This window comes from Oncorhynchus gorbuscha, unplaced genomic scaffold, assembly GCF_021184085.1.
Source record: "Oncorhynchus gorbuscha isolate QuinsamMale2020 ecotype Even-year unplaced genomic scaffold, OgorEven_v1.0 Un_scaffold_8680, whole genome shotgun sequence".
NCBI classification, from domain to species: domain Eukaryota; kingdom Metazoa; phylum Chordata; class Actinopteri; order Salmoniformes; family Salmonidae; genus Oncorhynchus; species Oncorhynchus gorbuscha.
Genome location: NW_025751803.1, coordinates 1 through 14,252, shown reverse-complemented (window position 1 = coordinate 14,252; position 14,252 = coordinate 1). Strand labels below are relative to the sequence as shown.

Below are 14,252 nucleotides of genomic sequence, written 5' to 3'. Positions count from 1 at the left end.
CTGGATCTGGCCCTGGTCTAGTAGGAACTGTTCTGGATCTGGCCCTGGTCTAGTAGGAACTGTTCTAGATCTAGCCCTGGTCTAGTAGGAACTGTTCTGGCCCTGGTCTAGTAGAAACTGTTCTAGATCTGGCCCTGGTCTAGTAGGAACTATTCCTAGATCTGGCCCTGGTCTAGTAGGAACTGTTCTGGATCTGGCCCTGGTCTGGTAGGAACTGTTCTGATCTGGCCTGGTCTAGTAGGAACTGTTCTGGATCAGGCCTGGTCTAGTAGGAACTGTTCTGGATCTGGCTGGTCTAGTAGGAACTGTTCTAGATCTGGCCCTGGTCTAGTAGAAACTGTTCTAGATCTGGCCCTGGTCTAGTAGAAACTGTTCTAGATCTGGCCCTGGTCTAGTAGGAACTGTTCTAGATCTGGCCCTGGTCTAGTAGGAACTGTTCTAGATCTGGCCCTGGTCTAGTAGGAACTGTTCTGGATCTGGCCCTGGTCACAGGTAGGAACTGTTCTAGATCTGGCCTGGTCTAGTAGGAACTGTTCTGGATCTGGCCCTGGTCTGGTAGGAACTGTTCTAGATCTGGCCCTGGTCTAGTAGGAACTGTTCTAGATCTGGCCTATTCTAGTAGGAACTGTTCTAGATCTGGCCCTGGTCCTAGTAGGACTGTTCTGGATCTGGCCCTGGTCTAGTAGGAACTGTTCTGGATCTGGAGTAGAAACTGTTCTGGATCTGGCCCTGGTCTGTGAAACTGTTCTAGATCTGGCCCTGGTCTAGTAGGAACTGTTCTAGATCTGGCCCCTGGTCTAGTAGGAACTGTTCTAGATCTGGCCCCTGGTCTAGTAGGAACTGTTTCTGGATCTGGCCCCTGGTCTAGTAGGAACTGTTCTGGATCTGGCCCTGGTCTAGTAGGAACTGTTCTGGATCTGGCCCTGGTCTAGTAGGAACTGTTGTTCTGGAACTGTTCTGGTCTGGTCTAGTAGGAACTGTTCTGGATCTGGCCCTGGTCTGGTGTTCTGGCCCTGGTCTAGTAGGAACTGTTCTGGATCTGGCCCTGGTCTAGTAGGAACTGTTCTGGATCTGGCCTGGTCTAGTAGGAACTGTTCTGGCCCTGGTCTAGTAGGAACTGTTCTGGATCTGGCCCTGGTCTAGTAGGAACTGTCTGGATCTGGCCCTGGTCTAGTAGGAACTGTTCTGGATCTGGCCCTGGTCTAGTAGGAACTGTTCTGGCCCTGGTCTAGTAGGAACTGTTCTGGCCTGATTGGTCTAGTAGCTGTTCCTGGTCTAGTAGGAACTGTTCTGGCCCTGGTCTAGTAGGAACTGTTCTGGATCTGGCCCTGGTCTAGTAGGAACTGTTCTGGATCTGCCCCTGGTCTAGTAGGAACTGTTCTGGCCCTGGTCTAGTAGGAACTGTTCTAGATCTGGCCCTGGTCTAGTAGGAACTGTTCTGGATCTGGCCCTGGTCTAGTAGGAACTGTTCTAGATCTGGCCCTGGTCTAGTAGGAACTGTTCTAGATCTGGCCCTGGTCTAGTAGGAACTGTTCTAGATCTGGCCCTGGTCTAGTAGGAACTGTTCTAGATCTGGCCCTGGTCTAGTAGGAACTGTTCTGGATCTGGCCCTGGTCTAGTAGGAACTGTTCTGGATCTGGCCCTGGTCTAGTAGGAACTGTTCTGGATCTGGCCCTGGTCTAGTAGGAACTGTTCTAGATCTGGCCCTGGTCTAGTAGGAACTGATCTGGATCTGGGTACCCCCTTTAGATGATAGTCCTGGGTGGAAAGTTCCTTTCCCAAATTCCCAGGTTTTCCAGAAATGCTGGTTTGAGGATTCTGGAGTTCCTTCTTATTCCCTCCTGATTCTGGGAATATTCCAACCGGGATTCCTGGAAAGACTGGGAATTTGGGGAGTTTAGTGAATTTTATCGGACCAGAGGCTGGGTGTCTGTGGTGTCCATGGAGGGGGGTCCTCTAGTGAGACAGGAGGGCTTGACGAACACCCCGTGGCCTGGAGGACAGCGGAAGTAAACCTCCCTGGACTGTCCCGTTGTGCTTGCCTGGACAGTGGAGACAGAGGGGATATTCAGGAGTCATGTGACCATTCACCATACATCTCAAACACATGACAGGTTCCTCACAGGTCTAGTTAAGCTCAGTTAAGTATTGCCAGAGCACCAGCACTCTTAAGAGAATGTCCCAAATGACAGTCTCACCCTATATAGTGCACTACTTTTGGCCAGCACACTATGGGTGCACCCTATATAGGGCACTACAGTAGATAAGGAACTGGGAGGCATCCCAGTACATCATTATAACACAGAACATCATTTGATACCTAAACAGCCACTCACCCACAGCCAGGTCCAGCTGCACCCCGACCCAGATCCCCTTGGCGAACTCCACCCCGCCGACGTAGTGCACCGTGCCGCTCCTCTTCCCCACCCATACCTGCTCCCCGGGAGCCATCCAGTCAGGCAGCTGGGCCACCGGAGAACCAGAGCCCTCGTCCCCAGAGGCCTCAGTGCTGCTGGGGTTGGGGCTAGGGCAGCTTGGGCTGGGACAGGGGCTCCCTGGAGGGAGGTCTCCCTGGATTGGCTCCTGGATCTGGGGCTCTCCTCCTGCTAGCTGGCCTGGCGGGCTGGAGGGTGGTGGGCAGGGCACGGCTACGCTGCCAATACACTGTTTGCCGTTGTGGAGGTGTGAGTGGGGCTGAGGGAGCTGGGCGTTACCTGGGTGAGATGTATGTTGTTGTTGTTGTGTGTTGATGACGACCAGGTCTTTGTCAGAGGTCTGGTGCCTGCTGTCAGAGCCCCCTTTCTCCTCCTCCGCTGGGACAGGGGATATGTGTGGTGCATCCCCAGGCTGGAAGTGTCCCAGCTCACCCAGATCCTCCATGCCGTCGTCGGCCCCCTTGAAGTCTGTAAACTCCTGGCTGACGCTGAGGACACACCTGCGGGGCCGCGGGGAGGGTGGCTGCTCTGAGCAGTTAGGAATACTGACAGGGGAGGAGGGGGAGGTGGTGGTTTGGGGGGTGGGGAGGGGCTGGGAGGGGACGCCGGGGGGACACGCAGGGGTCGGGGTGTCACCCCACGGCGAGACACTTCTGGTCTGGACACAGCCTCGGGCCGTGCTGGTGCAGTGGAAGGAGGGGGACTCGTGGGGGTGGAGGTTGTGGGTTTCCCGGTCAGGGTCATTTCTGTCTTGAGCCACTGCGGAGGCGCTGAGCTGGTCGGAGCTGTCGCTGGCCCCGAATGGCACGTCAGAGAGCGTGGCGTCTGAGGCACTGTGGGAGAAGTAACCGCTGGTGCAGCTGCTGGCGGTGGGGCTCCGGGAACCCCCTCTTTCCCCCTCCACCACCTCCCCGACCCCCCTCAGCTCTCCCCTGCCCCCGCCCCCCTCCCCGCTCTCCAGGGCAGCGTTGTACACCTCAAAGTTGGCAAAGTCCTCTGGGATGTAGGACTGGAAGCTGTGGAAGTCCTGAGGGCCCAGACCCAAACTCAGGGCCATGTCTGTCTCCTCCTCAGAGTCCTGGAATAGACACCACACAGAGACAGACACCACACAGAGACAGACACCACACAGAGACAGACACCACACAGAGACAGACACCACACAGAGACAGACACCACACAGAGACAGACACCACACAGAGACAGACACCACACAGAGACAGACACCACACAGAGACAGACACCACACAGAGACAGACACCACACAGAGACAGACAGGGACACAGGATAAACATCACACAGGAACAGACAGACACAGGACAGACACCACACAGGGACAGACAGACACAGGACAGACACCACACAGGGACAGACAGGGACACAGGACAGACATCACACAGGGACAGACGGGGACACAGGACAGACATCACACAGGGACAGACGGAGACACAGGACAGAACCCACCAGAGACAATGTCAGCTACTGTTTCTTTCTGCAGGGAGCCTATCAGAGCCTATCAATGTCAGCCTATCGGGGAGCCTATCAGGGGAGCCTATCAGTTTCTTTCTGGGAGCCTATCAGGGGAGCCTATCAGGGAGCCTATCGGTGGAGCCTATCAGGAGCTCTATCGGGGTGGAGCCTATCAGGGGAGCCTATCGGTGGAGCCTATCAGGGGAGCCTATCAAGGAGCCTATCAGGGAGCCTATCAGGGGAGCCTATCAGGGAGCCTATCAGGGGAGCCTATCAGGGAGCCTCATCAGGGAGCCTATCATCAAGGAGCCTATCAGGAGCCTATCAGGCCTATCAGGAGCCTATCGGTGGAGCCTATCAGGAGCCTATCGGTGGAGGGAGCCTATCAGGGAGCCTATCAGGCCTATCAGGAGCTGGTGGGAGGGCTGGTGGGGTTGAATGAAATCAAAGAAGTGTTTGATATATTTGATACCATTCAATGTCTTCCATTCCAGCTGTTACAAAGAGCCGTCTTCTGATTGACTGTGTCACCAGCCACCACTGGAGCCTACCACCTACTACATGATATTAAAATGCATTGAGGACAGCGACTGTAACCATGGATGGACTGGTGGTTGGTTGAGAGGATGTTGGAAAAAACATGAGCTGATGACATCATGCACTTCATGCCGTAGTCACTTCAAGGCACCATGGTATTTTTGTGTGTGTGCGCGTGTGTGACTTACAGCGGTGTGTGGCAGTGTGAGGCTGAGCTTCCTGCTGGTGCAGATACTGAGGGTGAGGGTGGAGGGGTGAGGGTGGCGGTGGAGGGGCTGCGGTGGCCCTCGCTGCCCGCTCTGGGCCTGCGCCAGGGGGCTTGGCCGTGGCAGGGAGGGGGGAGCAGCACAGAGCTGTCCACACATGAGGAGCGCATGCTCTGCAGATGGGAGTCACACAGGAGGCATGCATGGAGCAGGTGAGTTAACATACATACATGCACAGTCCATAGGGTGTAGAGTTAGTTAGTTAGTGGAACTGGTGATACAGACATGCAGGCCACATTGAATGGAAAACCATGTGTATTAGATGGACATGGTTGGCATCCTAAATGTCATGCTAGTTCAGTGCAGCGCATCAGCGCTTTGGATGAGATGGTATAGATTTAGAGCACGGAGCTCCCCATTCACACAATAGATTTAGAGCATGGAGCTCCCCATTCACACAATAGATTTAGAGCATGGAGCTTCCCATTCACACAATAGATTTGGAGCTCCCCATTCACAGATTTATGGAGCTCCCCATTCACACAATAGATTTAGAGCATGGAGCTCCCCATTCACACAATAGATTTAGAGCATGGAGCTCCCCAGTCACACAATAGATTTAGAGCATGGAGCTCCCCATTCACACAATAGATTTAGATCATGGAGCTCCCCATTCACACAGTAGATTTAGAGCATGGAGCTCCCCATTCACACAATAGATTTAGAGCATGGAGCTCCCCATTCACACAATAGATGTAGAGCATGGAGCTCCCCATTCACACAATAGATGTAGAGCATGGAGCTCCCCATTCACACAATAGATGTAGAGCATGGAGCTCCCCATTCACACAATAGATGTAGAGCATCCCCATTCACACAATAGATGTAGAGCACGGAGCTCCCCATTCACACAATAGATGTAGAGCATGGAGCTCCCCATTCACACAATAGATGTAGAGCATGGAGCTCCCCATTCACACAATAGATGTAGAGCACGGAGCTCCCCATTCACACAATAGATTTAGAGCACGGAGCTCCCCATTCACACAATAGATGTAGAGCACGGAGCTCCCCATTCACACAATAGATTTAGAGCACGGAGCTCCCCATTCACACAATAGATTTAGAGCACGGAGCTCCCCATTCACACAATAGATTTAGAGCACGGAGCTCCCCATTCACACAATAGATTTAGAGCACGGAGCTCCCCATTCACACAATAGATTTAGAGCACGGAGCTCCCCATTCACACAATAGATGTAGAGCACAGAGCTCCCCATTCACACAATAGATTTAGAGCACGGAGCTCCCCATTTACACAATAGATTTAGAGCTCCCCATTCACACAATAGATTTAGAGCATGGAGCTCCCCATTCACACAAGAGATTTAGAGCATGGAGCTCCCCATTCACACAATAGATTTAGAGCATGGAGCTCCCCATTCACACACTAGATTTAGAGCATGGAGCTCCCCATTCACACAATAGATTTAGAGCATGGAGCTCCCCATTCACACACTAGATTTAGAGCATGGAGCTCCCCATTCACACAATAGATTTAGAGCATGGAGCTCCCCATTCACACACTAGATTTAGAGCATGGAGCTCCCCATTCACACAATAGATTTAGAGCATGGAGCTCCCCATTCACACAATAGATTTAGAGCATGGAGCTCCCCATTCACACAATAGATTTAGAGCATGGAGCTCCCCATTCACACAATAGATAAACATATGTGAGCAGATCACATTCAGCCAGAACAATCAGCGATAATCAGACAGGTTTAGTAGAATTAGTAGCTGTTGAATGTAGTAAATATCCATCTGTGTGTACTGGATTCACTTAGAATGGGGAAAATGTCCTGCTTTCAATGACTACTACTGACATATTGTCATACTGTCACATTGCAGACAAGGAGGGATGTCACTGGACTCAGAATGAAGAGAAACCATGGGAACGGCAGGGGAAGAAAAAGGAGATGAAGAAGCAAAACACAGGAAAGGAAATAAGGAAAGACAGAAAGAAAGGAGAGATACACAGGGCCAGAGATGACTAGATAGAGAGAGAGAGAGACAGAGAGAGAGAGAGAGAGAGAGAGAGAGAGAGAGAGCGAGAGAGAGAGAGAGAGAGCACGAGAGAGAGAGAGAGAGGAGAGATAAAAGGGGCCAGAGATGACTGGATAAAAGGAGAGGATGGATAAGAGAGATGGATGATGGATGGATGGATAAAAGAGAGAGAGGATGGTCGTGGCCCATACCTCCTGTCCCAGTGGTGAGTCGTGCCTCCAGGACTCTCTTGGTCTTGCTCTCCTCTCTGACTGGCAGCAGAGACTTGAGGAACTTGGGCGTCTGGGGAGAGAGGGCCTTGAACGGGCTGGAGTTGAAGAAGGTGGGGCTCTCTGGTACCAGACCTGAGGGGGAACGCACTAGTAAAAACAAACATCATAGCTCTTTAAATTCTACTTTTAGAATGATTTTTAGTCCTATACTATTCTTAATCTGTCTGGGAAACCAGCCATTGAGTTCCTATTACAGTCCTCATACGGAGGAGGCCTGGAGGTTTTCCTGACACACTCAGGGCCCTAAATATGACCTAAAACAAGAGTTTCTGGTCAGGCCTCCTGGTCTCAACTATAGCTGGAGTTGATGCTGTTGATTTCTGGTTGTTTACCGTGATTCTCTGTCTTGTTTCTGAGTGGCGTCCCACACAGAGAACCACCGTCCTGGGAGAGTGAACATCCTGATGAAGGTCACAATGGTCCTGGAGACATCAGACAGGTTAAGTGGTCCCTGGGGGACCACACAGACAGGTTAGAGTCACAATGGTCCTGGAGGACCAGACAGACAGGTTAGTCACAATGGTCACAATGGTCCTGGTCCTGGGGGACCACACAGACAGGTTAGAGTCACAATGGTCCTGGAGGACCAGACAGACAGGTTAGTCACAATGGTCCTGGAGGACCAGACAGACAGGTTAGAGTCACAATGGTCCTGGAGGACCAGACAGACAGGTTAGAGTCACAATGGTCCTGGAGGACCAGACAGACAGATTGGAGGACCAGACAGATGGTCCTGGAGGACCAGACAGACAGGTTAGAGTCACAAATGGTCCTGGAGGACCAGACAGACAGGTTAGAGTCACAATGGTCCTGGAGGACCAGACAGACAGGTTAGAGTCACAATGGTCCTGGAGGACCAGACAGACAGGTTAGAGTCACAATGGTCCTGGAGGACCAGACAGACAGGTTAGAGTCACAATGGTCCTGGAGGACCAGACAGACAGGTTAGAGTCACAATGGTCCTGGAGGACCAGACAGACAGGTTAGAGTCACAATGGTCCTGGAGGACCAGACAGACAGGTTAGAGTCACAATGGTCCTGGAGGACCAGACAGACAGGTTAGAGTCACAATGGTCCTGGAGGACCAGACAGACAGGTTAGAGTCACAATGGTCCTGGAGGACCAGACAGACAGGTTAGAGTCACAATGGTCCTGGAGGACCAGACAGACAGGTTAGAGTCACAATGGTCCTGGAGGACCAGACAGACAGGTTAGAGTCACAATGGTCCTGGAGGACCAGACAGTACAGGTTATTAGTCACAATGGTCCTCCATTCAGACAGGTTAGAGTCAGGTCCTGGAGGACCTACAGACAGGTTAGAGTCACAAATGGTCCTGGAGGACCAGACAGTTTAGATAACAGAGTCATGCTGTTGTACTAGACATTTCCATCCAGTCTAGATCCTCCCAACCAGATCAGACAGACTTTTAATAAAGAGTCATACTACTGTACTGTACCGTCCAGTCTACATCCTCCCAGCCAATCAGGTCTGTTTATAATAATGAACCATCCTACTGTACTGTACCGTCCAGTCGACATCCTCCCAGCCAATCAGGTCTGTTTATAATAATGAACCATCCTACTGTACTGTACCGTCAGTCTACATCCTCCCAGCCAATCAGGTCTGTTTATAATAATGAACCATCCTACTGTACTGTACTGTCCAGTCTCCATCCTACCAGCCAATCAGGTCTGTTTATAATAATGAACCATCCTACTGTACTGTACCTTCCAGTCTACATCCTCCCAGCCAATCAGGTCTGTTTATAATAATGAACCATCCTACTGTACTGTACCTTCCAGTCTACATCCTCCCAGCCAATCAGGTCTGTTTATAATAATGAACCATCCTACTGTACTGTACCGTCAGTCTACATCCTCAGCCAATCAGGTCTGTTTATAATAATGAACCATCCTACTGTACTGTACCGTCCAGTCTACATCCTCCCCAGCCAATCAGGTCTGTTTATAATAATGAACCATCCTACTGTACTCTACCTGTTCCAGTCTACATCCTCCCAGCTCTTAATCAGGTCTGTTTGTGTGTCTCTTACAGCTGAAGTTGGGGTGCTGGGGTGTGTGTCTCTTACAGCAAGTGATCACTGTGTGTGTCTCTCACTGACGTTGGGGTGCTGGTGTGTGTCTATGTCTTTACATGCTGTACGTTGGGGGTGCTGGTGTGTGTGTCTCTCATTACATGCTGTACGTTGACTGGTGTGTGTGTGTCTCTTACATGCTGTACGTTGGGGGGTGCTGGTGTGTGTGTGTCTCTTACATGCTGTACGTTGGGGGTGCTGGTGTGTGTGTATGTCTCTTACGTGCTGTACGCTGGGGTGCTGGTGTGTGTGTCTCTTACATGCTGTACGTTAGGGGTGCTGGTGTGTGTCTCTACATGCTGTACGTTGGGGGTACTGGTGTGGGTGTGTATGTCTCTTACGTGCTGTACGCTGGGGGTGCTGGTGTGTGTGTCTCTTACATGCTGTACGTTGGGGGTGCTGGTGTGTGTGTCCTACATGCTGCACGTTGGGGGTGCTGGTGTGTGTGTATGTCTCTTACATGGTGTTAGGTACTGGTGTGTGTGTCTCTTACATGCTGTACGTTGGGGTGCTGGGTGTATGTCTCTTACATGCTGTACGTTGGGGGTACTGGCATGTATGTCTCTTACATGCTGTACGTTGGGGGTAGCGTGTATGTCTGGGTGTTGGGTGTGTATGTCTCTTACGTGCTGTACTGGCGTGGGGGTGCTGGTGTGGTGTCTCTTACATGTCTCTTACGTTGTTCGGGTGCTGTGTGTGTGTCTCTTACATGCTGTACGTTGGGTGCTGGTGTGTGTGTATGTCTCTTACTGTATTGCTGTATGTCTCTTATACTGTTGGGGTACTGGTGTGTGTGTATGTCTCTTACGTGCTGTATGCTGTACATGTGTGTTGGGGTACTGGTGTGTATGTCTCTTACATGCTGTACGTTGGGGGTACTGGTGTGTGTATGTCTGGGGTGCTGGTGTGTGTGTCTCATACATGCTGTACGTTGGGAATTGGTGTGTGTGTCTCTTACATGCTGTCGTTGGGGTGCTGGTGTATGTCTCTTACATGCTGTACGTTGGGGGTACTGGTGTGTGTGTCTCTTACATGCTGTACGCTGGGGGGTACTGGCGTGTATGTCTCTTACGTGCTGTACGTTGGGGGTGTCTCTTATGGTGTTGTGTGTCTCTTACATGCTGTACGTTGGGGGTGCTGGTGTGTGTGTCTCTTACATGTGTGTCTCTGTGTGTGTACATGCTGTACGTTGGGGGTGCTGGTGTGTGTCTCCTTACGTGCTGTACGTTGGGGGTGCTGGAAGCTCCTTCGATGTTTCTCCCTTTTACAGACAGAGCTTCCTTCACCGTCACTGCCTGATGACATCAATCAAACAAACGTTATTGTCCCCAGAGAGAAATGTGGTTGGCAGTGATCCATCTAGAAACCTCCGTTACACAAACCACACAGGATTCACACATCTAAACCCTCATTTACCAGCAAGAGGCAGTACGATTCAACAGCGTGAAGTGGGTGGGTGTGTGTGTGTGTGTGTGTGTGTGTGTGTGTGTGTGTGTGTGTGTGTGTGTGTGTGTGTGTGTGTGTGTGTGTGTGTGTGTGTGTGAAACGTGTGTGTGTGTGTGTGAAAAGTGTGTGTGTGTGTGTGTGTGAAAAGTGTGTGTGTGTGTGTGTGTGTGTGTGTGTGTGTGTGTGTGTGTGTGTGTGTGTGTGTGTGTGTGTGTGTGTAGTGTGTGAATTGTGTGTGTGTGAAGTGTGTGAAGTATGTGAAGTGTGTGTGAAGTGTGTGAAGTGTGTGTGTGAAATGTGTATGAGAGGTACCTGTCTGAGTCTCTCCAGGCTCAGTATATTCTCCACCTCCAGAAGTCCTCTGGTGTATTGGTCTATGTAGGTCTGTCCATCCTGACTCTCCTCACCCGTCTCCCTCGCTGCCATCAGGGCCTGAGTCTCTCTCTCCCTCAGGCTCCTCAGATGCCTGGACACACCCATTATTACATCACAACACAACATTATCATATTACATTACAACAACATTATTATATGACAATACAACATTATTACACTACATCACCACACTACATTATCATATCACAAGACAACATTATCATATTACAATACAACAACATTATTATATGACAATACAACATTATTACATTACATCACACCACTACATTATCATATCACAAGACAACATTATCATATTACAACAGCATCATATTACATAACAAAAACATTATTATATTACAACGCGATCATATTACAACACAACATTATCATATTGCATTACAACATTATCAAATTACAATACAACAGCATTATTATATGACAATACACCATTATTACATTACAACATTACCATTTGACAATACAACAACATTATTATATTACAATACAACATTATCATATTACATTACAACACGGTCATATTACAACACAACATTATCGTATTACATTGCAACATTATCATATCACATCATCATATTAGAACATTATCATATTACATTACAACATAACATCATATTACAATACAACATCATCATACTACAACACAACAACATTATCACATTACAATACAACAATATTATCATATTACAATACAACACAACATTATTATATTACAATACAACATTATTACACTACAATAAAACACAACATTATTACACTACAATAAAACACAACATTATTACACTACAATAAAACACAACATTATTATATTACAATACAACATTATTACACTACAATAAAACACAACATTATTACACTACAATAAAACACAACATTATTACACTACAATAAAACACAACATTATTACACTACAATAAAACACAACATTATTACACTACAATAAAACACAACATTATTACACTACAATAAAACACAACATTATTACACTACAATAAAACACAACATTATTACACTACAATAAAACACAACATTATTACACTACAATAAAACACAACATTATTACACTACAATAAAACACAACATTATTACACTACAATACAACATTTGTAACGGTTTTCTAGGGTGTGAAGGAGAGTCGGATGCAGCGTGTAGATTGCGATCCATGTTTAATGAACAAACGTAACAGGAATCTAAATACAAAACCTACAAAACAATAAACGTAATGAAAACCGAAACAGCCTAATACTGGTGCACATACACACAGAACAAGGAACAAAGACACTAAGGACAATCACCCACGAAACGCACAAAGAATATGGCTGCCTAAATATGGTTCCCAATCAGAGACAACGATAAACACCTGCCTCTGATTGAGAACCACTTCAGACAGCCATAGACTTAACCAGAACACCCCACTAGCTACAATCCCAATACATACACAAACCCATGCCACACCCTGGCCTGACCAAATAAATAAAGATAAACACAAAATACTTCGACCACGGCGTGACAACATTATTATATTACATTACAACACAACATTATCATATTACAATACAACATTATTAAATTACAATAAAACACAATATTATTACATTTACAAGAGAGTTAACCAAACTGTGTCCTAGGGTGGTATAGCTGTCTAAGATAGTTAACAATGTAGCCATGTTATTTTCTACTTCCTGTATATAGATAGCCATGTTATTTTCTACTTCCTGTATATAGATAGCCATGTTATTTTCTACTTCCTGTATATAGATAGCCATGTTATTTTCTACTTCCTGTATATAGATAGCCATGTTATTTTCTACTTCCTGTATATAGATAGCCATGTTATTTTCTACTTCCTGTATATAGATAGCCATGTTATTTTCTACTCCCTGTATATAGATAACCATGTTATTTTCTACTTCCTGTATATAGATAGCCATGTTATTTTCTACTCCCTATATATAGATAACCATGTTATTTTCTACTTCCTGTATATAACCATGTTATTTTCTACTTCCTGTATATAGATAGCCATGTTATTTTCTACTCCCTGTATATAGATAGCCATGTTATTTTCTACTTCCTGTATTTAGCCATGTTATTTTCTACTTCCTGTATATAGATAGCCATGTTATTTTCTACTCCCTGTATATAGATAGCCATGTTATTTTCTACTTCCTGTATGTAGATAGCCACGTTATTTTCTACTTCCTGTATATAGATAGCCATGTTATTTTCTACTTCCTGTATATATAGATAGCCATGTTATTTTCTACTTCCTCTATATAGATAGCCATGTTATTTTCTACTTCCTGTATATAGATAGCCATGTTATTTTCTACTTCCTCTATATAGATAGCCATGTTATTTTCTACTTCCTGTATATAGATAGCCATGTTATTTTCTACTTCCTGTATATAGATAGCCATGTTATTTTCTACTTCCTGTATATAGATAGCCATGTTATTTTCTACTCCCTGTATATAGATAACCATGTTATTTTCTACTTCCTGTATATAGATAGCCATGTTATTTTCTACTCCCTGTATATAGATAACCATGTTATTTTCTACTTCCTGTATATAACCATGTTATTTTCTACTTCCTGTATATAGATAGCCATGTTATTTTCTACTCCCTGTATATAGATAGCCATGTTATTTTCTACTTCCTGTATGTAGATAGCCACGTTATTTTCTACTTCCTGTATATAGATAGCCATGTTATTTTCTACTTCCTCTATATAGATAGCCATGTTATTTTCTACTTCCTGTATATAGATAGCCATGTTATTTTCTACTTCCTGTATATATAGATAGCCATGTTATTTTCTACTTCCTCTATATAGATAGCCATGTTATTTTCTACTTCCTGTATATAGATAGCCATGTTACTTATACTTGTTATTTTTATTTGTTATTCACTGTCACAATGTTTTATTTGATCTTTAACTGCATTGTTGGAAAAGGACCCGTAAGGAAGCATTCTCAACGTCAGTCTACACCTGTTGTCTACCAAGCATGTGACACATAACCTTTGATTTGATATAAAATACAACCTGTCTAATTAAATACACCTAAAACACGTGAGAAGGGGGACTCCCTCACTCCTTAAGAAAATGAATGAACAATACTTTTATTGTACCATTTTCTCTGGATACCAAAAATGAAATAAAATAGTTTCTAACTTTATTTGGATACTAGTCCCCTGCAGATGGTTCAGACTAGTTATTGTTGGTATACTATATTTAACACAGTGACACTGACATCGCACAGGAACAGTGAAGCGGTTTACCTTTTGGTATATTTGACAGAATCTCATAGGTGACTCCACAGG

General features: G+C 46.6%; 1 protein-coding gene across 1 annotated transcript; it reads right to left on the bottom strand.

The window, feature by feature from the left end:
• Positions 1 to 1,956: 1,956 nt before the first annotated feature.
• On the bottom strand, positions 1,957 to 3,311 carry LOC124029993 (CAP-Gly domain-containing linker protein 2-like). The gene is made up of 2 exons (XM_046341521.1): positions 2,337 to 3,311; positions 1,957 to 2,042 (listed from the first exon to the last, which is right to left on the bottom strand). Exons 1-2 carry the CDS (start codon positions 2,878 to 2,880, stop codon positions 1,957 to 1,959), a joined length of 630 nt encoding a protein of 209 aa, XP_046197477.1. The 5' UTR covers positions 2,881 to 3,311.
• Between the last annotated feature and the right edge of the window lie 10,941 nt (positions 3,312 to 14,252).

Excerpts from the sequence above, each read along its gene's own strand:
- LOC124029993 (XM_046341521.1), bottom strand. The coding sequence starts at position 2,880 with ATGGAGGATCTGGGTGAGCTGGGACACTTCCAGCCTGGGGATGCACCA. Across the intron at positions 2,043-2,336 it reads GCAGCTGGACCTGGCTGTGG|GCAAGCACAACGGGACAGTC; the intron begins GTGAGTGGCTGT and ends TCCACTGTCCAG.